The 26,957-nt window shown below is 42.7% G+C and overlaps 1 protein-coding gene across 8 annotated transcripts in view; it reads left to right on the forward strand.

Moving 5' to 3' along the window:
- Positions 1-26,957, forward strand: part of TACC1 (transforming acidic coiled-coil containing protein 1) — a 118,139-nt gene that overhangs the window by 5,614 nt on the left and 85,568 nt on the right. For 2 of the 8 annotated variants that reach the window (XM_047717132.1, XM_047717133.1), the window contains exon 1: positions 22,170-22,324. The exons of 2 other annotated variants lie outside the window; for them this stretch is intronic. Coding sequence is in view for 3 of the 6 variants with exons in the window: in XM_047717130.1 (XP_047573086.1) it covers positions 22,248-22,324 (77 nt within the window). In the remaining 3 variants the exon portion in view is untranslated. Of the gene's footprint in view, positions 1-22,169; positions 22,325-26,957 lie in introns of those variants that run through there. 4 more of the 8 variants (XM_047717130.1, XM_047717131.1, XM_047717138.1 and 1 more) reach the window with 3 other exon arrangements.

Here is a 26,957-nt window from a genome sequence, read left to right on the forward strand (position 1 = left end):
GATACCATCCTTCAGTGCCCAGGGCCCTCTCTCTGTGTCCTTTTGTCCTTCCTGGTGGCCTCGCTTCCACCCACCTTCTCAGTTTCTCACAGGCTCACTCCTCTTCTTGCCTTGTTTCCAGTAGGACCTTGGGGCCCTTAACTCACTGAGCAACCTTAAATCACACATTTCTTAAGTGTGGGTGTGCATACAACGAGATCCAAACAGTTTTGCTGGGAACAAGATGACAACGGAATTTAGGAATCAGCAGTTTGGGGAGGGTTTTTAAGGATTTAGGGATAGAGGTCCTTGTTAGACCCCCACCCCCACTCCCAAATGACACACTTGTAAACCAGTGCTCATGTAGGGTTATGGAGTGTCCAAATTAATGATGACGGGTGGGGGTGGGGGCAGGGAGGAAATCTGTTGTTTATCCCAGGCCACCCAGGGTATAGGGGGATGAGGGGAGGGGCGGGTAGTTTACTCCTGCACTTTCAGGCCTGGAGGGCCATGAAGATATTCTCTTCCCTCCATTTTGAAAAAGAGGTTGCAAAGAGACAGAAGCAGACAGGAGTAGTTGAAAAGGCAGGCATATTACAGAACAAAATGTCTCAAGGCGGCAGGGGAAGGCTTGGTGTATGTTCTTTGTTCAGTGTGGGGCTCTCCTGGACCCTTGGAACTTTCCATAGTTTGACTCTCTGGCTAATTATTACCATCTGTGTGGTTGCTGGCAGCCACCCCTCTGCTGGGCCTGCCAGTGGAGTGGCTGGGCCAGCCCGAGGGCCGTACCAGCTGCTGCCAGCTGCTGAGGGCCCCTGGAGTTTTCTTGAGGAATGAGCAGACACGCCCACTGACCATGTCCCGGCCATTGGGTGAGTGGTTTGCCTTTCTGCCTGCCTCCTCCCATGATGCCATTGGCTGTCCAGGGCCCACTCACGGTCCCTTTTCCAGCGTGCCTGTGACATGTCCACATTTTAAGAGAGCACAGCCTGCTCCTTCCCTTGAAGCAGCCCGTGACCAGCATGTACTGCTCACCCTTGCACAGATGCAGAGATGTGTCATGGAAAAGAGAGGCCTGCTTCTATTTTAGTAAGTAAACAGCTGTCAGGACTCTAGACACATGTCAGCCTCAGCCTGGTAAGGCATCTAGTCAGCTTCTATAATCCCGAGCATCAGAGCTGAAAGGAATCTTAAAGACTTCCTAGTCTGAATCCTTCATTTTACAGATGAGGAGACTGAAGCCTCGTGAAGTACGGACTTGCCCACAGCCACAGAGCTAGGATGCCGGGGGCCCTCTGTCTCACAAAGCCAATCTGTTATGTGGACAGTCTTGAGAAGGAATTGATATTATGTGGGCGCCAGATAGTTCCATTTGCTCTTATAAATCCACTCTCCACTCTTCTCCACTCTTCTCTGTGTCCAGGAGGCTGACGTAAATGGCTTCCTTGTGTTTAGGACCAGAGGCCACTGGCAGGAGATCAGAGCAAGGGAAGAGAGTGGTATGAGGAGCTTATTCCCCATGCTCCTCTGCTGTGAGCCGACTGTGTCCCCTGACTGCAGGCCACGGCTCCTGTCAGACGGCCCTCTTTCCCCTCACAGCTCTGTCCCCCTAACCATTGAGGTCTGGGGTGGTGCCGGAGTCTCCCCCACGGTCAACGCTGTGAGAGGACCCTCTCTTGACGTCTCTCAGTGTCTACTCAGTCCTTCGTATACAGTCCCTTCATTAAACTCTCAACCTGGGGAGGGTCCCGAGTGATACAGATGGGTGGCTTTGTTTGTTATGGAAAGAAAAATCTATCTGAAAGGAAGGTGAAATTTAGGAAGATGGTATGTAAGTTTCCTGTAGCTGCTACAGCAAATGACCTCACATTTAGGGGCTTCAAACAGCAGAAATGTATTCTTTCACCGGTCTGGAGACCAGAAGTCCAGAATTAGTGTCACTGGGCAGAAATTGAGGTGTCAATAGGGCTACCACGGTCCTCCAAAGGCTGTAGGAGAGAATCTGCACCTCGCCCTCTTCAGCTTGTGGTGGCTTCCACTGTTCCTAGATCGTGGCCACATCACTTCAGTATTGGCCTCCATGGTCTCATTGCCTGTTCGTCTTCTGTGTGTGAAATCTTCCTCCCTTTGATAAGGACTCCTGTGATTGCATTTAGGGCCCACCCAGATAACCCAAGATAATCTATCCGTTTAAAAATCCTTAATTACCTTTGCCAATAAAAATAACATTTTTCTAATTAAGGTCAGTTACAGGTTCCAGGGTTGGGACCTGATATCTTTGGGATCATTGTTCAGCTTACTACAGAGAGAGACAGAGGTGCTGATGGATCCCTTCAGAACAATTTTGTTTAAAAAATTTTATTTTATGTTTATTTGAGAGAGAGAAAGAGAGTGAGTAAGAGTGAGAGAGAAAACAAGCAGGTGGAGGGGCAGAGGGACAACCAGACACCCCACTGGACAAGGAGCCCGACCAGGGGCTCCATTCCAGGACCCTGGGATCATGACCTGAGCTAAAGTCAGATGCTTAACCAACTGAAACACCCAGGTGCCCCTAGCTTAGGTCTGTGATCCGTTTTGAGTTAATTTTGGGAAAGGTATAAGGTCTAGTTGTTCCAGCACCATTTGTTAAAAGACTATCTATCTTTGCTCCCTTGTCTTGCCTTTGCTCCTTTGACTGTATGTATATGGGTCTATTTGTAGGTGGGTCTATATATGTGCTCTCTGTTCTGTTCCATTAATTTGTCTATTCTTTCACCAATACTACCCTGTCTTGAATATTGCAGATTTATAGTCATTCTTAAAGTTGGGTAGTGTCAGTCCTACAGCTTTGTTCCCGTCCTTCAAAATCATGTTGGCCATTCTGGGTCTTCCACCTCTCCATTTAAACTTCAGAATCAATTTGTTGATATCCAGATGATTTCCATGGTGGTTCTGCTTATGAATCTCTGCTCTGGTAAGCGATGACTTTCTGTACTTACCTGTCTGTGTCTCCAGTCTCGGGTGTAGTGGTTTGCCTGATGTCCTTCCCTCTCCTACAGATCCAAGAAGAGTTGTTGATTTTTCAGTCTGTTTCAGCTTTTTACTTGCTATTAGGACAGAGTAGTAACTTCCAAGCCCTTTACATGCAGTACCAGAAAACTCCAGAACAATTTTAATGGCATGCATTTATTGATACCTCTATGTTTTGATAAAAGCATTGGTCAGTCATTGGGAGAGAAATACTGCTGAAGGTACCTTTCAACCCTTATACCCTAAATCCCTTATCTTTGGGTCTGGCTGCTGGATATCACTGTGACATTTCTGTTCTGAAGCCGGGTGTGGCGTCCAGGCAAAACATTGTGGGAAGCAAAATGGCGGCAGATGTGATGGGGACACGAAAGTTGTGGAAAGGCTTAGCCTAGGAACATTTAGTACGTGGAAGTCACTTGACTCAAGGATTTAAAAACTAGAGCACAAAAACTGAAAGAAATTACCTACTTCCATTGCCTTCCTTCATAGATGAAGAAAATGAGACCTGGAGAGGGGAATTTCCCTACCCACAGCTGGCGAATGATAGATCCAGGACTAAAATAAAGGTCATAGGACTGAGTCTTAGGGCCTCTCCGCTATGCCACCCTCTCCTCTCTTCTCACATCTTTTTACCAACTGCCCTCCTCTGGGCAATCTTTGACTATTCTTTGTAGGATTTCTGCCCTGAGTAGTTTCATTTGCTTGAAGTTGGTTGACAGCAGGAATGAACTAGATATCAAGTCTATTACAACACAGAATAAGAAAACAATGCTGAGAATTGTGTCTGATATCAGTGCTTCTCAGAGAGGCAGTCCACAACAAGATGAAGAGCTGGTCTCAGAATGGAAACCAACACACAGCTTCCTACATTGAGAAGGTCTTGCGGTGAAAAACAAACCAGCTGAACTGAACAGTGTCCTTAGTGATATGGTTGGTTTATAGTCTACTACAAGCTCCTTATCTCATCACAGATGATGTGATAACCACTGGCGATGACCACTGGCTAGAGGACAGCAGTAAAAGCATGGCTTCACTGCTGCTTAGGCACACCTGTTCCCCAAATACGTCATGATGATAGACAAAGACATCAGAGAAGGTAATAGTTCCTTTGTCCAGAATGCATTTCATCGTACAGTCTAGATCTAGGACCATTTTTAAGGGGAATAATGACATTCCAGAAGTCATCCAACAATGCCTGATTTATGGAGCATAAATTTTGGGTGAATAAAAGAGAAGCTATTTTTAATTTTTTTATTTTTTATTTTTTTTTTCAGCATAACAGTATTCATTATTTTTGCACCACACCCAGTAAGAGAAGCTATTTTTAAAGTGCTAACACAGTGCACAGTATAGTAAAGCACTATATAAATAAATAAATAATTTTATTACTACTGTATCATCATCTGGTACCAGGTGCCTATGTTAAGTGAGAAATGTGAAGAATCTAGAGGTTTCCAGCTTGAAGTAAAGAAAACTTGGAGGGAACACAAGTCCCTATGTTCAAAGAGCTTTCACGTCGAAGAAATAGACCCATTTGTTCTTTTTTTTTTTTTTTCATTTGTTCATTTAACTGGTAGATCTTTTTGAGTGGTCACTGTATTTCCAGACTGTTTTCCAGGTACTTGAGAAGATTGTGTGGGCAAGAATAATGAGGTTCTGGGCCTCGTGGGTGGGGATGGTTATAAGACCATACGTAAAAATAAAAATAATTTCAGAAGAAAGCAAGACAAGGTAAGAGGATGGGGTGGGGATTGGGAGATAACTTTTCCAGACTGGGTAGTTAGAAGTCCCCTCACTGAGATGGTGATGTTTGAGTTGAGTCCTGAAAGACAACAAAGGCAGCCACATGGAGATAGACCTAGGGTAGGAGGGATCTGGGAAGAGGATCAACAAACATCACTCAAGGTGGTAAAGTTCTTGGCAGGCAGATGTTAGCTAAATAGAAGAAAGTTAGTTTTAACAACATAAGGGAGAGTTTTTAAAAACAACCTTTTCATTTTGCAACAGTTTTAGATTTACAGAAAAATTATGAAGATAGTATGGAGTGCTTTACTATAACCCACTTACAGAATCCCCTGTAATTAACATTTAATATTTATGTGGTACATATGTCACAATTAATGAACCAGTACTGATACATTATTATTAAATAAAGTCCATACTTTATTTAATTTCTTTAGTTTTTACCTAATGTCCATTTTCTGTTCCAGGAACCCATCCACGGTGCCATATTGCATTTAATAGTTATAATTCCTTTGGTTACTTTCAGTTTGACAGTTTCTCAGACTTTCCTTGTGTTTGACAACCCAGAAAGTTTTGAGGACTGTTATTCCCATATTTTATAAAATGCCTCAGGTGGAATTTGCTTTATGTTGTTCTCATTATTACACTGTGGTTGTGGATTCTTAGGTAGAAGACCACCGAAATAAAGTACTGTTTCCTTGCATCAAATCAAGGATACATACTGTCTGGGACACCTGGGTGGCTCAGTTGGTTAAGCGTCTTCCTTCAGCTCAGGTCATGATCCCAGAGCCCTGGGGTTGAGTCCACCATCAGCTCCTTCCTCAGCGGGAAGCCTGCTTCTCCCTCTGCCTGCTGCTCCTCCTGCTCGTGCATTCATGTTCTCTCTCTCTCTCTGACAAATAAATAAATAAAATCTTAAACAAAAAAAACATACCGTCAATGTGATTTACCACCACTGGTGTTTACCTTGATCACATGGCTGAAGCAGTCTTTGTCAGATTTTTCCACTAGAAAGTGACTCTTGAGGCACCTGGGTGGCTCAGTGGGTTAAAGCCTCTGCCTTCGGTTTGGGTCATGATCCCAGGGTTCTGGGATCGAGCCTCGCATCGGGCTCTCTCCTTAGCGGGGAGCCTGCTTCCCTTTCTTTCTCTCTGCCTACTTGTGATATCTCTCTGTCAAATAAATAAATAAAATCTTTAAAAAAAAAAAAAAAGGAAAGTGACTCTTTTTTTCCTATTTCCATGTGGCACTCTTTGGAAGGAAGTCACTTCATGCTGCCCATGCCTAAGGAGTGGAAGTTGAGAACTGCCTCATTGAGATTGGAGTACCTACATAAGTTATTAGAAATTTTTCTTTAGGGAACATTTGCTCTTCATTTATTTATTTGTTAAATCATTTACTTATATTGTGGAAACGTATGCATAATTATTTCATACTTCAGGTTATAATCCAACACTAATTTGTTAATTTCATATCTCAGTTTGTTCCAGCTTTGGCCACCGGGAACTCTTCCAGCTGGTTTCTTTGTCCCTATGTTATACCTCTATCAGTGTGGGTTTTGGTGGTGTGTTTGTTTCTTTCTTGAGCACTTCTTTACTTTCTGGCACTATAAGATGCTCATCTTGTATATTTCTTGCCCCAGTCCTAGAATCACCCATTTCTCCAAGTACAGGTAGTCCTGGTTCCTTTTATTGGAGAAAGGAATTGAAAATCAAGCTCTGTATGTTTGTATGTTTGTTACTATGTATGTTTGTATGTTTGTTACTACTATGTATGTTTGTTGCTACTGACGGATTGTTGCTTTTACACCCTCTTGGCTGGTAGAGCAAGATACATGTGTGTATACTAACTTGGATATATACACATATTTATAAATATTTCTATGTGTAACCATCTGAATCTATATTGAAAAAAACATGGATTTATAGTGATATCTTTAACTCTAATCTATTACCACATGGCTCTTTCTAGACCTCCATTTGCTTACCTGTAACTTCCCACTTCAACCGAGAAACCTGGCTCCCACCATCTGCCATCCATTTACTTCATTGTTCAATTGCAATATACATGTATAGTGCTATTAGAATTATGAATGTGTGCTCTTCTGGGAAACAACTTTATCAGCCAGAATACAGTGCTTCTGTGTAGTTTGATGGCTGTTAGTCTTATGGACTCCACTTGTTTCCAAAGTTACTTAGGTCGGCACCTTTCCCCCCTCAACACCTTCAAGTAAAGGTGCTTTGTATATTTGTAATACAATTGGATTGTTTTGTCAGTCTGCATTCCATCCTGGGATCTCCTGACCTCCTAAGTGATTTTTCTTTTATACATGAAAGTTCACTTTGTTGCTGTAAAATTCTATGGGTCTTGACAAATGCGTAGTGTCATGTTTCTGCCATTACAGTATCGTAAAGAATAGCTTATGTCCAGGGCACCTGACTGGCTCAGTCAGTAGAGCATGCAACTCTTAGTTTTGAGGTCATGAGTTCGAGCCCCATGTTGGGGGTAGAGTTTACTTAATTAAAAAAAGAAGAAGAAGAAGAAGAAGAAGAAGAAGAAGAAGAAGAAGAAGAAGAAGAAGAAGAAGAAGAAGAAGAGGAACAGCTCATGACTTAAAAAACAAACAAACAAAAAAAACATGAAACCGTGCTTCATGTATTAAGGTTTATTGAGGTATAACACTTGAGAATTGTTAAGGAGAGAAAGCAAGATTGGGCAGGAGAGCCTTCAGACTGACTAAGTCTCTGCCAAGCCACTGAGGAGCTCCAAAGCAAACATTGTCCACTAAGAGGAGTGCCATGTTGGGCAGAAATGGTCAGGTCTTTATACCACCACTTTGCTCAGCCATTCTCTGGGACCCAGAGAAGACTGAAAGGCTGAGGCAGATCCTGAAGGCACTAACAGCTGGAGGTTATCAGCTAACCACGTTCCTTGAAGCTGGTTGCTAAGTCCTTTCTTGGAAAGGGATCTGAGTGCTGCAGTTTTTCGCCTGCCAAAAATATCTCTGAAAATTGCAAGCAGAGATTGGCTGACCATTGGTCATGATTCTCAAGCAGAGGATTCCTGAATCAGGTGGAATTTGGAATCAGATGATCATTGGCCCCTTTCAGCTCTTGGGACCTATGACTGTCCTTCAGCATGCTTTGATGCAGGCAATGTGGGTATTGTGTTTCTCGCATTCATTTCACCTTGCTCAAGCCTCTGTTTCCCTTCTTGCATTTCTTATGCCCTGTTCCATCCTAGAGGTAGGATTGGTCCCTTCCTCCTGGGGACTATTCATGGGGAAGAGCCGCTAGTGCCATGAGCCACTAGTGCCACCCATACTTTTGGATCCCAGATGCTCAAGAAAATGGTTATAGTATCAATAGCCATGTGGATCACAGAGTTGAATGCAGATAAAAAAAACTTAGGAGCCCAGGCAAGAAAGTTGAAAAATTCAAAGCTGAGACTACCCAAAGCAAATCCTGGTCTGATACCACCCCTCCCAGGAGCACAGAAAAAGGTAGACAAGAGCACTCCCTGCTGCTCAGTGCACATACTACATCTGGCCAGGGGTCCTATTTTTATATTCTTCCATCCTCACTCCCATGGGAGCCCTGGATTTTCACCCGCAGGTTCAGAATCATTGCAGCGCAGTTCTGGTCTTTCTCTGTAGGAAGGTGGAAGACTCAGAGACTGCTTGAGGAAAAGGTGGCTCTGGGGTTTGATTCTACCTGCATTTAAACTTCTTTGTATTCTTTTGTGAAAAGCCTGTTTTATTCTTGTAACTTGGCAGCTCCGGCTGGCTCACAAATGTCCTAAGATAAATAATTAAGGTCCCGACATGCCCTTGAAGGACACTCTTAACTTCTAAGCCAAAGAACATTTTATATTTACTTTGTCTCGCTTTAAGGATTTTCCTTGAATGTTTGCTTCTGCTTTGCAGCATTTTTAGGCTCCATACTTCTGGTGGTTTGCCCAGTCAGAAAACAGTAGTAGTTTTTTTTTAATATTTATGCTATTTCAGTACAATGAACCATCATATTGATTTTTAATTCCAAATTTAATGCGCACAAATTAAAGCACTTCCTTGAACCCAGACCCTCAAGACTCTTGCCAACTTTCTTTCTTTCTTTTTTTTTTCTATCTTCTTTTTCATTTCTTGGTGCAATGACTAACGTTGGAGCCTGCTGGGTCAGAGAGTAGAAATACAGTATACTCACCCTACTCTCCAACCCTCAGCACTAGACAGCGGTGTTGGAATTCATGTTTAAATACCCAGAGGTTGGGGCACCTGGCTGCCTCAGTCAGTAAAGCATGTGATTCTTGACCTCAGGGTTGTGAGTTTGAGCCCCACGTTAGATGTAGAGATTACTTAAAAACAAATACCCAAAGGTTTCTCCAGGTCTCTACCCCTGAGTTAGCTAAGACCCAAAAAAGTACCAAGAGTTAATGTTCTAAGACGCTCAAGGTTACTGGGTCCAGGATGTTTGAATTACAGGCAGGTTCTGTCTCTGAAGACAATGTCAGGGCACAAAAAAATATCCTGCCTTAAAAACAAAATCAATAGAAAGCACACAAAGGGCATAGTCCCAGAACCATTATGTAGGAATAGAAATGACAAGTAAATGAAATAAAAACAAAAGAAGGTGTTTTTTTAGGTTGTTGTTGTTGTTGTTTTTAAGTGCTTTCATTGTTCTCCTGGAGAATACAGATTGAGACTGTGAACTTGGCAGCTGTTCCCGCAGTAGGAGGGCAGAATCACAGGTCTGAAGCACAAACTTTCTTCTGGAAACCGCCCACTTATTATGGATGACAGTTGTATCACCTTGAATCGGGGAACAAAGACTGTGTGTGTGTGTGTGTGTGTGTGCGCGCGCACGTCAGAAGTCAGCTTTGCTAGTGCAAAGTGTAAGGGAACTGTGATACACAAAATGGGAGAACTGTAGAGGAATTTCTGAGAATTAGCCTTAGGCAAAAGGCATTTGGCTGGAAACTTGCACTGAAAACCTACCTTGTAAATAAGCATGTGACTTTCACCTGACTTAATTTTCTTCAGTCCCAAGGGCTCCAGTCGGAGCAAAGGTCCTGGTCTGGGTTGCTGGCATGTTCACTCTTCAGGGTAAACTGAGAATAAATTCAAAGACATCACCAAAGGTAATTTCTTTCTTTGACACTGAGTATAACTGGGATGGTTTTTGAAGTAAAACGTTCATATTTTCTAATCAAAGTAATAGATATGTAATCTTTGTATTTGGATTAAGTGTGAATGAAGGAAGTAAGAAGCGAGGAAAGAACAAAGGACTGGGCAGAGTGGGGAAATCTGAGTCCTGGTTGCAGGTTTGGCACTTGTCTCTGTAACCTTGGGCAAGTCTCAACTGTATCAGGGCCTCGGTTCTCTCATATTAATAAAAGAAGCTGAAACTAGATGACCTCTGAGATCCTTTCCAGCTCTGTTCTAGAAATCAGTCTTAGTTTTAACTTTTTCGTTGAGTTTAGGCAGTGCAGTAACAATGATGTGAGGCGGAATTAGGGTCAACAGGGTCATTGTGAGGCTGGAGGAAGGTGTCAGGCAACTCATGCCTTCCGCAACATTGTTGCAAAGGTGAATTCAGAGTAAGATAGACATCAAGGTAGGTGTCTGTGTGTTTTTGTTGAATGAATGAGTGAATGAATAAATGAATGCATAGATAAATGAATCTCTCAGGGCAGGATTGAGGAAGAGAATGGAAACATTTGGTTGGAGGAAGTTTATTTGGGATAAAGCACAGATTTGCGTGGGTGGCAGTGATGGCTGGGACAGGTTTTATGGACACATTCAGCAGAAGCTACACTTCAGCCCTACAAAGCATTAGGGTTAGGGGCTAATTTACACAAACTCTTTTTTTTTTTTTAAGATTTTATTTATTTATTTGACAGAGATCACAAGTAGGCAGAGAAGCAGGCAGAGAGTGAGAGGAGGAAGAAGGCTCCCTGCTGAGCAGAGAGCCCGATGCGGGGCTCCATCCCTGAACCCTAGGATCATGACCTGAGCCAAAGGCAGAGGCTTTAACCCACTGAGCCACCCAGGCGCCCCCACAAACTCTTTTTTAAATTAAGATTTTATTGATTTATTTCAGATAATCTGAGAGAGAAAGAGATGGGGGAGGAGCAGAGGGAGAGGGACAAGCAGACACCCCGCTGAGCATTGAGCCATTCTCAGGGCTCGATCTCACAACCCTGAGATCATAACCTGAGCTGAAACCAAGAGTTGGATACTTAACCGACTGAGCCACCAAGATGCCCCTAATTACACACACTCTTTATCTAGAAAGCAGGTGGAATGATTGCTGGTAGGGTCACTCAGCATTAGCACTCTTCCAATACAGATGGTTCGACTACAGGGTTATGGGACTTTTTTTCCTCCATAATTTAATGACCAGAATATAATTAGGATTTGCTTGGCAGAAATCTGAAATATTCGTGGTTAAGCAATATGTAAGTTTATTTTTTCTCTCATATAAAAGGTCTGTAGGGCAGACTTAGGGGCTCCGTGGTATCATGAATTCAGGCTCCTTCAACATCAAGAAGTATGGCCACACGAACCAAGCTATCCCATCTACATACATTCCAGCCAGCAGGGAAAAGAAAGAGCCAAAAAGGGCTCATTACCTATCTTAGTCTCTTTGGGCTGCTATAACAAAATAACAAAATATCATAGACTGAGTAGCTTATACATTTATTTCTCACAGTTTTGGAGGCTGAAAGTCCAAGAGCAGGGTGCCAGCAAAAGGTGAGGCTCTCTTCGGAGTCATTAGCCAGTGCTTTCTAGCTGTTGTCCTCAAATGGTGGAAGGGACAAGGAATCTCTCTGGAGCCTCTTATAAGGGCACCAATCTCATTCATGAGGGCTCTATCCTCATGAGTTAAGCACACCCCCCCCACAAAGTTTCCATCTCCTAATATCATCACTGTTGGGGATTATTCAACATACGAATTTGAGGGAGACACAAACGTTCAGCCCATAGTACCTCCCATTAATGATACTTCATGTAAGTTGAACTTAGCACTTTCATCTTTATTGAATTGACCCAAACTTAGTTACATGGCCATCCCTATATGCAACGGAGACTGGGAAATGTAGTTATTATTCTTAATGGCTAAAAGTCAGGGTTGTTTCCTATGCGTTTGTTTTACTAAGAGAGAAGAGAAGAACACATATTGGGGAATATTAGTCTCTGTCACCATAAGATATTACAGATTTAGTGCAATTATGCTTCCATTGCTCAATGCCCTTAAAATTGTCTTCAGGGCACATAGGAAATTATTTTCAGTATTCTAGATGAGTCTTCATCCTGTGGAGGTGGATTTGATTTTTGAAACTCAGTCACTCAGGACTACTGTGATGAGTAAGGTGGGTGATAAAGCTGAGAATTACCATCCCATAAGAAAAATATATGGGCTTCTACCTCTGGATATTATGGACCATTCTGGGTATTATGACCATCCTTGCAGAAACTAACTCTAAAATCTGGGTATCATATATAAAGTGACTACCAGAAGGTACTGAAGAGGAAACGGAAATAGATTCTGGTGTGGCATGAACTTGAGTAATTTTGGTTGATCTATCTTAAAGTTTGTTATTCTTTCATTTAACATACCATTTGGTAGTTAAGTCCATCTGTTAAATTTTTTTCAGAAATTTGCACTTTTCATCTCCAGAATTTGCATGAAGAAGTACATTATTAACTTTAAATGGGCTATGATAAGTTAAGGATGTATTTTGTAATTTATAGGTCAACTGCTAAAATAAGAATGCAAACACTGTAGCTAAAAGGCCATCAATAAAACAAAAATGGAAGAATTTATGAAATATTAAAGTAGTATTTTTAAAAAGTCAAGAAATGGGAAATGGAGAAGCAAAGAAAAAAGTAGGAAACAAAAATATAAAATCATAGAACCAGGGCACCTGGGTGACTCAGTCGGTTAAGTGCCTGCCTTTGGCTCAGGTCATGATCCCAGGGTCCTGGGATCAAGCCCTGAGTTGGGCTCTCTGCCAAACTCTCCCTGCTCAGCAGGGAGCCTGCTTCTCTCTCTGCCTGCCACTCCCCTTGCTTGTGGTCTCTCTGTCTCTCTCTCTCTGTCAAATAAATAAATAAAATCTCTAAATAAAATAAAGTAAAATGATAGATCCCAACCCAACTATATCAATAATTACATTAAATGTTAATAACCTAAACACTCCAATCAAAAGACTAAAATTGATGATTCTTTTTAAATGGATTGAAAAGGCTAAATGTAACACCTCTGTGAAAAAGATATATAGATGACAAACATATGAAAGATGTGCTACATCGTATGCCATCAGGAGTCTACAAATTAAAAGAAAGAGATACCACTGCATGCCTATCAGAATGGCGAAAATTCAGAACACCGGTGATGCTAAATGCTGGTGAGGATGTGGATCAACAGGAGCTCTCATCCATTGCTGGTAGGAGTGCAAAATGGTCCAGCCCCTTTGGAAGATAGTTTGGTAGTTCCTTACAAATAAATGATATGATCCAGCAAAAACTTTCCTTGGTATTTACCCAGATTAGTTAAAAACTTTTGTACAGGGGTCCCTGGGTGGCTCAATGGGTTAAAGCCTCTGCCTTCGGCTTGGGTCATGATCCCAGGGTCCTGGGATCAAGCCCCGAATCAGGCTCTCTGCTCAGCAGGGAGCCTGCTTCCCTTCCTTTCTCTCTACCTGCCTCTCTGCCTACTTGTGATCCCTGTCAAATAAATAAATAAAATCTTTAAAAAAAAAAACCAAACTTTTGTACAAACAAAAATCCTCACGTGACGTTTATATCAACTGTATTCATAATTGCCAAAGATCCCCTGAGTAACCAAGATGTCCTTTAGTCAGGGAATGGATAAACTGTGGTACCTCCAGGCAAGGAATATTATTCAGGGCTGAAAAGAGTTAAGTTATCAAGCCATCAAAAAGACATGGAGGAACCTTAAATGCACTAAATAAGACAAGCCAGTCTGAAAGGCTACATACTGTTCGACCCTATTATGATGTTCCAGAAAACGCAAAACTACAAAAACAGTAAAAATATCTGATTGCCAGGGAAAGGGGTGGTAGGATGAATAGGCAGAACACAGGAGGTTTTTAGAGGAGTGAAACTATTCTGTATGATACTACAATGGTGGATACATGTTATATGTTTGTTAAAACTCATGGAATGTACAATACCAAGTGTGAGTCCTACTGTAAACTATGGGCTTTGGGTGACAATGATGTCAGTGTTGGTTGTAACATATGTACCACTCTGTTGTGGGATGTTGATATTGGGGAGGGTGTGTGTGTTTGGGGGAAGAGGGTACAAGGGAACTCTCTATACTTCCTGCTCAGTTTAACTGTGGACCTAAAATTGCTTTAAAAAATAAAGTCTATTTAAAAAAACAAATAGACATACTTTAAATATAAAGACTGAGACAGATTAAAAAAAATAGATGACTAGAAAATGATATATCATGTAATTAGTAAGCATAAGAAGGCTGGAGTGGCTATATTAGTATCAAACAAAAGAGATTTCGAAACAAAATGTATTACCAAAGATAAAGAAGGGCACTTCAGAATAATAAAAGTTTTAGTTAGTCAAGGTGACATAAAAATCACAAATTTGTCTGTGCTCAATAACAGCTTCAAAATATATGAAGCAAAAATTAACAGAATTAAAGGAAGAAATATGTAATCATAGCTGGAGATTTTAATGTCTCCCAGAAATTGATAGAGTAAACAAACAAAAATCAGCAAAGACAGAAAATACTATCAACCACATTGACCTAGTTGACATTTATAGAACAATTCACCCAAGAACAGCAAAATGTATATTCTTTTCAAGTGTACATGATATGTTGGTAAACATAGATAGACATATTCTGGACTATAAACAAGACTCGGTAAATTTTTTTAAAAAGATTCTAGTGTCAGTAAATTTTAAATTTGTTCTTTGACCAAAATTAAATTAAATTAGAAACAAGAACAGTAAGATAACTAGGAAAATCATAAATATTTGGAAATGATGTACTTTAAATATTCAATAAGTTAAAGAAGAAATGAGAAGATATTAGAAAATATTTTGTACTGAATGATAATAAAAGTTTGTGGGATATGTTAATTCATACCTAGAGGGAAATAAGTCATAGCTCTGAATGCCTATGAGATAAAAGAATGCTCTTAAGTCAATTTTTTACCTTTCCATCTAAGTTTCTACCTTTAAAAATTAGAAAAAGGAGCAAATTAAACACAAAGCAATCAGAAGGAAGGAAATAATGAAGATAAGACAGAAGTCAATGAAATAGAGAACAGGGAAAAAAGGGAAAAATTAATAAAACTAAAAGTTGGTCATTTGAAAAAAACAATAAAATTGATAAATCTCAATCGCAGCTGACCAAGGAAGAAAGAAAGAAAAAAAGGAAAGAAATTGCCATATCAGTAATGAAAGAGAGGACTCCATTACAGATCCTTCAAACATTAAAAGAAGAACACTCCATCATTATTATTTTTTTAATTTTTAAAGATTTATTTATCTATCTGGGGGGGAGGGGCAAAAGGAGAGAATCTTCATGCAGAGTCCCGCTGAGCACAGAGTCTGACTCAGGGATGATCTCACTATCCATGAGATCATCCCTGAGTCACTACCCATGAGATCATGACCTGAGCCAAAACCAAGAGTCAGATGCCCAACCAACTGAGGTGCTACCCAGGTGCTCCAAATCCTCCATTATTAGTAATCTGAGCATCTTTTGCCATTAAATATGACCATTTAGGTGAAATGGACCCATTCTGGAAAAGATATAAATTACAAAGCTGACTCAAGAAGAAACAGAATGGTTGAATAGCCTTATGACAAAGAAATGAGATTTAGAATTTAACATTCTGACCAAAAAACTTCTGGGTCAGATGGTTTCACTGGTGAATTCTATTAAACATTTAAAGAAGAAATAATACCAATCCTACAAAAACTCTTCCAGAAAATAAAGGAGGAGGAAATACTTTCCAACGTGTTTTGTGATTTACTATTATCTTGCTTTCAAAATCAGATGAAAACATCTTAAGAAAGAAAACTACAGATCAACATGCCTCATGAATATAGATGCAAAAATCCTCAACAACGTATTATCAAATCAAATCTAGCAGCATATCAAAAGATTATATGCCACAATCAAGGGACAATGCAAGTTTGGCTTGATATCTGAAAATCAATCAATGTAATTCAATAAATTAATATGAGGAAAATAATATGATCATTTAATAAGTACAGAAATATAATTTTTTGAAATTGAGTACCTTTTATCATTAAAAATATCTCGGCAAATTATAAATAAAAGCAAACTTCCCAACTTGATTAAGGCAATCTACAAAAGATGACAGCTAATGTCATGCTACAATGTGAACAATTCAATGCTTTCTACCTAAGATCAGGGAAAAGGCCAAGATGTTAGCTCTAACGACTTTTATTTAATATTGCATGAAAGTGCCTAGTCAGAGCTAGGCACTGCTATACAGAGTATAAAGAAAGAAGTAAAACTAACTTTATTTGCAAGTGACATACAGAAAACCCTAAGGAATCCACACACACACAAAAAAAAACCTATTAGAAATAATAATGAATTTAGCAAGGTTGCAGGATACAATATACAGTAATCAGGGACGCCTGGGTGGCTCAGTGGGTTAAAGCCTCTGCCTTCGGCTCAGGTCGTGATCCCAGGGTTCTGGGATCGAGCCCCATGTCGGGCTCTCTGCTTGGCAGGGAGCCTGCTTCCCTTTCTCTCTCTGCCTGCCTCTCTGCCTACTTGTAATCTGTCTGTCAAATAAATAAATAAATAAATAATCTTTAAAAAAAAAAAAAGAAGTGCGAATCTCTGGGGTGCCTGGGTGGCTCAGTGGGTTAAGCCGCTGCCTTCAGCTCAGATCATGATCCCAGGTCCTGGGTTCGAGCCCCGCATCGGGCTTTCTGCTCGGTGGGGAGCCTGCTTCCTCCTCTCTCTCTGCCTGCCTCTCTGCCTACTTGTGATTTCTCTCTGTCAAATAAATAAATAAAATCTTTAAAAAAAAAACAATATACAGTAATCAATTTTATTTCTCCATTTAAAATAGCATAAAGGAATTAAATAACATTTTCCTTGTTGTGGAAGGGAAAAAAAAACAACAGCATAAAGGAATGCCTGGGTGGCTTCTTCAGTTAAGCATCTGCCTTTGGCTCAGGTCATGATCCCAGAGTCCTGGGATCAAGCCCCACATGGGGCTCCCTGCTCAACAGGGTGTTTGTTTTTCCCCTCTCATTCTGCCTCTCCCCACCACTCATGCTTTCTCATTCTCTCTTTCTCAAATGAATAAATAGAAACTGTAAAAAACAAAACAAAACAAAAAAACCACTTAAAAATAACATAAAAACCTTTAGGAATAAATTTAGCAAACAAAGTATAAGACTTATAGATTGAAAACTATAAAACATTATGGGAAATTCAAGATCTCCATAAACAGGGCTATACCAAGTTCATGGATTAGAAGCCTCAATGTTGTTAAACTATCAGTCCTCCTTAAATTAGTCAATAGATTTAGTGTAATCCCTATGGAAATCCAGACAAGGTATTTTTTTTTTAAGAAATCTACAAATTTATTTTAAAGTTTTTATGGGAGGAAAACCGAGAATAACTAAAACTAGAAAGAAGAAAAGAGTGTTGGAGCACTTACGCTACCTAATTTCAAGAAAAATATATGGCTCTTGGGGCACCTGGGTGGCTCAGTGGGTTAAAGCCTCTGCCTTCGGTTCAGGTCATGATCCCAGGGTTCTGGGATCGAGCCCCGCATGGGACTCTCTGCTCAGTGGGGAACCTGCTTCCCCTTCTCTCTCTGCCTGCCTCTCTGCCTACTTGTGATCTCTGTCTGTCAAATAAATAAATAAAATCTATAAAAAAAAACCAAATAAATAAAATCTTAAAAAAAAAAAGAAAGAAAAATATGTGGCTCTTGCAGAAAGACTATGTGGCCCTTACTAACAATATGGAGTAAACCTAATTTTATCCTTTTGGCTTATAAATTAGCATTTCAGTAACTTCCAAAAACAGAAAGGTGGTGCAACTCTGAGATAAGCATGTGATTTCCCAGGATGGCTACTATGAAGGGTAACAATCATTTGGCATGATTGCTGAGGAGGGAAACCCATGTTGAACATAATCTTTGTGATCAAGACAGAACTGGGTTTAAATACTGGACACACTACTTACCTATCTAAACTCCAGTTTCTTCATCTTAAAATGGGATGCACAGTGTAAAAATTAAGGAAATACAGTACAGAGGCTAAGCTCTGTGTTATAACTCCTGAGCTAACCTACCTGGCTTCTACGCCTAGCTCTGCCGTTTTGTAGCTGTGTGGCCTTGGGAATGTTTAACCTTCCCCTGCTTCACTTTACTCATTTGTAAACTGAGGATACTAAAGTGCCTTTAAACATTGTAATGGACATTAAATGAGTGAATAAATCTAAAGCACTCCAAACAGTCTGACATATAAAAAGTACTCAAAAAACTGTTACCTACTGTTGTTATCATTTCCCTGTATTATGAGGACTAAGTGCGGTCACTTTCATGAAGCCCTAAGCAAAGCCCCCGGTATCTACTAAATGCTGGCTTTCATCCTTCTATGGAGCCTAAGCAGCATTCTAGGGGTAGGGTTTGACATTGACGAGTGTATTTTGCAACATAGGGGGCAATCATAAATTTCCATTTCTTAAATTTTCTTTCTTTGCTCTTTTTTCAATGTTTAAAGAAACGCCTACTGAGAGAATTACAATGCAAAATGGAAACCTTAACACTGGACATCAAATACTACCCTTCCAAGACTCCATCCCAGGCCATAGATCTCCTTTGATCCCAGTTGGCCATCATGTTTAGCAGCCTGCTGCCCAGGGGCTGCAAAATGCCGGCTGCCTCCCTCCTCTCCTCTTCTCCTTCTTCTCCGTCTCTGGGCATTTTAGGCAGAAACTGCAGGAAACCATAAAACAGTCAAAAGGCTCTCTTCTCCCTTTATTCCATATCAAATATAACAGCAAGTGGTGTCCAGCTGTTATCCTCCTGCCTTCCCCTTGAAGGACAACTCCTCAGCTGTGTGAACAGTTCTGAGCCCCACAACTGGCCTTACTCTCTTGGTCAGTGGGTCAGATGACAGCACGGTCATCCACAACTTATCACAGGCCTTTGAGCACACAACTGCAGAACCACACAGAGGGAGAGGAAGTACTTCCATCTGTTTAATAATTTTCCTCAGAGGAGGACTCGGATTGCATGGTAACCCTTCTATATCTTCATTAGCGATGCTGAACTTTTTTTTTTTTTTAAAGATTTTATTCATTTATTTGACAGAGAGAGATCACAAGCAGGCAGAGAGGCAGGCAGAGAGAGAGGAGGAAGCAGGTTCCCTGCTGAGCAGAAAGCCCGATGTGGGGCTCGAACCCAGGACCTGGGATCATGACCTGAGCCGAAGGCAGCGGCTTAACCCACTGAGCCACCCAGGCGCCCCACGATGCTGAACTTTTAAATGTTACATTCCAACTGAAATATAAAAAGCCAGAAGAAAAAAAAAAAAAAAAAAGCCAGAAGAGACATTAGGCAAGAGGATTTGTAGATCAAGAGATCTACAAGGAGACATTAAGCAGAGGATTTGTAGATATCCCAGAGCCTATTCCTCTGTGGGAGATCTGCAGCCAGCTCAGAGATAGGGAAACAGAACTTGGCTTTGCTTCCATGTGAAGAGCCGGTCATAATACACTGGGGGAAAGAGGGCTCTTTGGGTCTCTCAGGTCTATCCTGGGCATTTTCCCTGAAAAGTGGGGAAGTTTCCTAAGTTTACTTCCCAAAAGATAAGACTTCACCTTCACTGTCTTCACTCCCCTGGGTCTGGAGCCCCAGCTGCCCATGTCTCTGTTCCAATCAAGGCGGCAAAATCAGTAAACACAGGCATCTATGCAGACATGCTCTTTGGCCCCCTACAGACAAACTTTCTCATTATTTTGCAGACTCTTTTCCGCTTCATTGTCTTGCTTTCTCTGCATCACAATGGGGTGTGGGCTTCACTCTTCCCTTTTCTTTTAAACAAAAGTGATGTTTAGTAATGTTACCCTGTGCCTTTCTCCGCTAATAATAATAAAACTTCCCCCCAACAGCCCACCTTATCTGTCCAGTAGAAAGAAAATTTCCCCTTCCTTCCCTTCCCCTTCTGTTTTCCCCTCGGAAGGATCCACTGGGAATAAAGACCTTTCTCACTAGGAGAGGCTGAGTGCTCCTCTGAAAGGGACCATGGCTCTGACTGGGTTATGTTTGCATTATCAATGGCACTTCAATCACATTGCCAAACTATTCCAGACAGAACATGTGGAGAATGTAAGCCTTTTTAAATCATCTGCCAAGAGTCAACTTTGCTTCAGCTATTTGAAATCCTTCCCACACGATCTCAATTCCCAGTCTCACTACACTTTTACTAATTAATGTTTATTTTCCCATTCCCCAATACTCTGCCTGTATATGCCTGCAATGTGGCAGCATCAAAACCCTCTGGCTAGGTTAGAGTAAAGATAATGTATAAACAGGAAGTCAAAATTCGACATAAAAAAGGATCCATTGTAAAAAGAAGTCTCCCTTATGAGTTTTCCCACCCTTTCTGGAAACATTAAAATGTAGGCACAAACGTCTTTATTGCCTAAAGCTTCCAGTCAAGAACAAAGTTAATATTGAACACCATTCTGTGTGCTTTGCCACAGTCCCATTCATTCATTCATTCATCGAACACTTATAGTGTATAAGGCAGGATACAGGCACTGTTCCAGGTACTAAGCTTGCATAGAGCTTATGACAAGAATTATAGAACTAATATTCTAGTGGAAAGACAGGTAAGTAAAGAAATAATTACAAAATAAGATCGGTAAGTGCTATGTTAGAGGAATTAACACATGGTGTGGGAACATTGGGGGAGGAAAACGATATCGTGCATTTATCAACAATTATTAGTGTCAATGATGCACCAGGCAGTGTTGGGCGAACAGGGGAAACAAAACAATTCCCTGTCTTTGCAGAGTTTACATTCTTTTTTTTTTTTAAGATTTTATTTATTTGACAGAAAGAGAGAGATCACAAGTAGGCAGAGAGGCAGGCAGAGAGAGAGAGAGGAGAAAGCAGGCTCCCCACTGAGCAGAGAGCCCAGGACCCTGGGATCATGACCCAAGCCGAAGGCAGAGGCTTTAACCCACTGAGCCACCCAGGTGCCCCCAGAGTTTACATTCTAATGGAAGAAACAGGCAGTAACAACAACAACAACAAAAGTACTATCAGGATGCAGGATAGTGTTACAGAATGGAGGTCTGAGGTGGTCTGGAAGGCTAAATAGGTGTTAGCAGAAAAGGGCATTCCAATCTTTGTTGAAAAACAAGCAAGACAAAACACTGGGACGGAGAAGAGATGGCTGGAGAGGAGGGATGTAGGAGATGGGGGTGGGTGAGCGAGGGCATGAAATATTCTGCAAAGGGAGTTAGTTATTAGGTATATCATCAGGTGGATCACAGGTGCGACGGGACGATGGGGGCATTTTCCCCTAAGACAGAGTTTGGAAGAGAAGTTATTCCAAACTGAATATCAGAACCAGAGGGACCTTAGAGATAAAAATGAACATACCCCCTCATTTTAGAGATGAAGAAAACAAAGACTCGCTGAGGGTGAAGTAATTTGTCCCAAGTCACCCAGCTAGTCGTGGGCAGAACCGGGATAAACCCGTCTCTCCCCATGGCTCTGCCCTGGTCTCGCTCTCCGGAGAAGCTGCGGTGCGGAGGCCGCTAGGAAAGGCAGCCTCGGTCTCGGGAGATACATACACACACCCACACACACACACCCCACCCCCCACCGGTCTCGGGATCCACACACACACACACACACACACACACACACACCCACCGGTCTCGGGATCCCGAAACACACACACACACACACCCCACCCCCAACCCCCCCTACCGGTGCTTCCCTGCAGAGCCGCCCCCCTCGCCTGGAGCAGGGACTCCCCCGGCGCCGCCGACCGCCCCGGGGCCTGGCGGGCAGACGCCGACGGCTCGCGGTCCGCGGGGCCCTCGAGGTGCGCCCAGGCCTCCCACCCCCTCCACCTGTCTTGGTTCGCCGCCAAGGGACTTCCCTGCTGGGAGTGCGGGGCCCGCATCCCCCCCGGAAGCGTCGTGGGGCCCCGGCGGGAGCCGGGCGCTCAGCATCTCCCGGGGCGGGAGTCCCCGGCCGCGGTGCAGGCCGAGCCCTGCAATTGGCGGCGAAGTTGGCGGCGCCTCGAGCAACGCCCTTTAGCCGGCTTTCCCCGAGGCCGGGACCCTGAGGCCCAGCTCCCCGCCACCCGCCCGCCCCACCACGCCACCGCCCCACCCTTCCTCCCCCGCTCTGCCCCTCCTCCCCGCCCAGGGTCGGGTCCGGCCGGCGCGCCGCGAAGCACCGGCGGGCGCAGCCAGGGCGCCGAGCTCCGAGCTATGGGAGGCTCGCACTCTCAGAGCCCGCGGGGCCGCGAGCCGGCCGGGGACAAGCCCCCGACAGCCCGAGAGAGCGCGTGAGTCCCGAGCCCTCCACGGGGTCGCCGTTGGGGGTTTGCGTGCCAGCCCGGGATGCGAGCGCACGGCGCCTGCCCCTCCGGGGTTGGGAAGCTGGGGCTCCCGCCCGCGCCCTCGGGGACCGAGGGATCCGGGGTGGCCTGGTGGGACGTCCCGCCCCGAGCCTGGCCCTGCGGGGTCCCGGGGCGCCCGGCCACGACCCCACCGCGACACAGTCGCGCCCAGGCGGGGCCGCTGCCCTGTGCCTGTTCACGCAGCGCGGGTGGGAGAAGGGGACCCCGATTTTTCCCGAACTTGTCCAAGCAGGAAAACACACGTGTCCTAAAGAGTTCCGAAGTATTCGCGAGACAGCTATTTGCAGGGGGGGGGGGGGGGGGGGGTGCAGATAATCAGAAAGGAGCTCGAGGCTCCGGTAATCTGGCCAGTCAGTGCTGGCCTTCGGAGTTCAGGAATTTGGATGCAGTGCTTGCTGCTCCTAAGAACTCCCTCTCTTGTTCGCTCCGAGGGTTTCATGATGATCTCAGAAAAAGGGCTGTATTGTAGCAGCAGCAATTAGGCTTTTGTTCTGGGACAAAAACAATTGGGGACACCAAGTAACTGAAATGCAAGCTGCGAAGGAACATTTTTAGAGAACGTGATTTAGAGCAAGTGAGCTGCACGGTTGGAAAGGTGGCCATGCTTCTCGTCAGAGAGGATGCACTGAGAGCGCCTTGGGAACCCAACAATCATTAAGCTTTTAATTAAAAATAATTTTAGAACGCGTCTGTATCTTGGAGGTGAGGTCATGTTGAGGAATCCATACTGTATTTTAATTCAGCCAATGATGAAGTTTTTTCATTTGAGAAAGATACACTTAGGCTTCGCATGTGTAGCCTGGGCCCTGGGAGGGCTTTTTGGTCATTCTTTTTTTTTTTTTTTTTAAGATTTTATTTATTTATTTGACAGACAGAGATCACAAGTAGGCAGAGAGGCAGGCAGAGAGTGAGAGGGGGAAGCAGGCTCACTGCTGAGCAGGGAGCCCGATGTGGGGCTCAATCCCAGGACCCTGGGATCATGACCTGAGCCGAAGGCAGAGGCTTTAACCCACTGAGCCACCCAGGCGCCCCCTTTTTGGTCATTCTTTGGTCATCTTTTTGGTGATCTTTCCGAGGCAAAGTAGCTTTCTGAATTTCCACATGATAGACATGTTAGTTATGCCTCCTGATGATTATGGTCACGGAACTTAGCTCAGGAAGCTAATCATATAGATAGCTGAGAATTATCCAGCGTGTAAAATGTGCAAAACACTTACTCTGTTATTTAATCCCCAAGAACATCCAGTTAGTTTCTCTCATTGCCCTCATTTTACTGATGAGAAAACTGAAGGGCAGAGAGGTTAAGTGACTTGTCCAAGGTCACATGGCTAGAAACCTGAACGCAGGTCGGCTGACTCTAGAGCTCTTGCAGCCGCCTTCTACAGGAGAGTTGGGGCTATCTTAGGAAGCCAGCTTTTGTCTCAGCTGGCAGAATACATCTCACTTTTTGTTCTCTAATTCTTCCTGAATAAGGGAGAAATCTGAATTAGCAATGCTTAGTACCTACAAAGAGGAAATTGACAAAGTCAATTTAATCTTTTTTTTTTTTTTAAAGATTTTATTTATTTGACAGAGAGAAATCACAAGTAAGCAGAGAGGCAGGCAGAGAGAGAGGAGGAAGCAGGCTCCCTGCTGAGCAGAAAGCCCGATGTGGGGCTCGAACCCAGGACCTGGGATCATGACCTGAGCCGAAGGCAGCGGCCTAACCCACTGAGCCACCCAGGTGCCCCTCAATTTAATCTTTTAAAAAGCAAACACAAGCAGCAGTGTAACATTGAGATGAATTTAAGAGTTCTGGAAGCATAGAGCCCTGGGTTTAATTCTAGGCTCTGCTCCTTAATAGCTGGAGATCTTTTATCTGTTCCTTAACCTCTCTGTGTCTGTTTCCTTATTTGTAAAATGGGAATGAAAACAACGTCCACTTCACATGCTGTTCTGAAGGTGACATAAAATCAGGTATATATGAAAGACAAGTTATAGTTTTATCTCTAAGAAATATATTGTTTTAGTCAAGGATAAAAGTTGACAATTTAATCTTTGTGGACATGTTAACTGTGTAATTTGAAAGTAAAAATTGGAATCATTCACTGCTAGCATGTTGAACTCAGTGCTTTCCTTGTAAGGTTCAGTGGCTAGGGTGAGGAATTTGATTGTTAGATTAGCCAGTGGCTTAGCAATAGATAGAAAAGATCTCTCTTCCAGTGAGGTTCTTACGTGGACCTTAGATATTTAGCAAAGCTAGCCTAAATATGATCAACATAAAACCCATCTTTGCTCTTCACCTGGGAATACAGCCCAGAGACGTCCTTCTCTACTCAACTGAATACATTAAGAAGCACATAAACTCCTGTAGGCAGTGACAGGATTATTAGGTCCCAGAGTGTGCAGACCACACTGCAAACCACTTGGTGTGCACCAGGTCAATGACTAGAAATATGAGACTCCATGCCTGTAATATGAAAAGCTAAAAGTATGCCCTTTATCCAAGCCCTGCCTTATTTAGCTGTAGAAGCCACAAGTCTCTATAGGGTCTGAGAGAGTGGGGGATTCATTGTTAATGTCACCCGGCCGCAGATTTCCTGCCGGACATGTGGCTGTAGTGGATAACGCTGACCTCAAGGAAGTCTCCTACTCAAGCCTTTTCAGTTGCATTTTCAAAATCTATTGTTCCTTAAAAAAATAAATACATGAAAATCCCAGAAGGAAAGCGTTACTACAGGCCTTTGTCTTTTGAGGGAGAAATTATGTTTCAGGATGGTCACCATTAATATTGCAGAATAATTTAATCAAGTATTAAAATTAACCAGATAACTCCCTCATAGCAGAAATCTGTTGTGAAATATAAAGAAGTATGGATGTACATGAAAAGAAATGTCTGGCTTTTGTTTGTTTGTTTTCCTGAGTTCCTGTGCACAGTCTGGCTGAAGAAATGCCCAATTTTAAGAATATGCTCATTACAATTAAAAATTGTAGCTGTCTACCTTCCCCAAACCCAAGGAAACAAAATTGCTGGCTTTGGTAAGAAGCAGGGGAGATTTTACTTCATTTCTTCAGGGAGGCTGCACGATATGGTGATTAGGAACAGCACCTATCGAGCGAGGCAGACCTGGGTGGGCATCCCAGCTAGTTCGCCTACTAGCTTAGCTTGGGAAGCCTTGGAAAACAATCAGTTAATTCTTCTGTGGGGTAGAATTTCTACATCTTTAACATGCCAGTAATCGTGGGGCACCTGTGTCATTCAGTCTGTTGAGCAGCCACTCTGGATTTTGGCTCAGGTGGTGATCTCAGGGTTGTGAGGTCAAGCCCAGAGTCAGCTTGAGATTCTCTCCCTCTGCAACAACCCACCCCACCCCCGCACCTTGTGTGGACACATGCGCTCTCCAATAAATCTTTAAAAAATAAATAATTAAATAAGTAAAATGACAGTAGCTGTTAACTACTTTTTGAAGTGGTATGTATCAGTGCAGCACATAGTACTTGCTAAGAGCCCCTACCTGAGTTATTACAATGTTTCTATGTAAATGCACCTATAAACCAGAGGCTATGCTGGGCTCTTTGGGATATATATTTTTGAAGAAGGCAGGGTCTTTTCTGAAGAGAAGGTTGACGTGTGTCATAGTTCAGCAAGGCCTCTTAGAGAAGAAGCAAGACCGTAGTTCTCTTGAGTTAATTTTTTTTTTTCCTCAGTTAATTTACATTTTCCAGAAAGAGCACTATCCAGAGGACGGATGTGTGTTTGGGAATATGGCAGTTTGGTGAGATGTTTGAAACCTCTGATTCCTTAGGTGGTTTTGGCAGATTTGTGGAGAGATTTGAAGAATGACATAAACAGAGCCTGTTATTCATTAGGGAATCCAGCGTGTGACTAATTCATCTACAGCTTGTTGAACTTGTCTGCCTGGAATGCAAGATATGTACCTGCTGTCACTCCTTACTAAATTTCTAGACCAATCTTTGTTTGCATTTGAACATCATCATGGGATAGGACAGTGGCACTGTTAGGAGGAGTTTCTAAGGTCTGGAGTGGTTTTGCCATGGGCCTTCCTGATCACGTGAATTAATTACAGGTTCTACAAGGTTCTAGTGAATTGCAAAATCAGCAACAATTAAACTCAAGTGCCTCTTGATGGGCAAGTCACCATGGGAAGGATGTTCCTGACCTGAAAAGGAAGCTCTGGCTTTGAGGTTTTAGACACACAGGGCTCAAAATAAGTAAATTTGGGAAATAATATTTCTGAAAACCATTGCAATTTTTCTTGTCATTAAAAATATTTAAGTTCCCAGGGCACCTGGGTGGCTCAGTGGGTTAAGCCTCTGCCTACGGCTCAGGTCATGATCTCAGGGTCCTGGGATCAAGTCCCGCATCGGGCTCTATGCTTGGCAGGGAGCCTGCTTCCTCCTCTCTCTCTCTCTCTGCCTGCCTCTCTGCCTACTTGTGGTCTCTCTCTGTCGAATAAATAAATAACATCTTTAAAAAATATAATTAAGTTCCCAATTGTTATAGATATTTTTTAAATACCCATGTTTAAATGGCTCCATTCCCTGTGAGGCCAGCACA

Source organism: Lutra lutra, chromosome 2 (assembly GCF_902655055.1).
Source record: "Lutra lutra chromosome 2, mLutLut1.2, whole genome shotgun sequence".
Classification (NCBI taxonomy): Eukaryota; Metazoa; Chordata; class Mammalia; order Carnivora; family Mustelidae; genus Lutra; species Lutra lutra.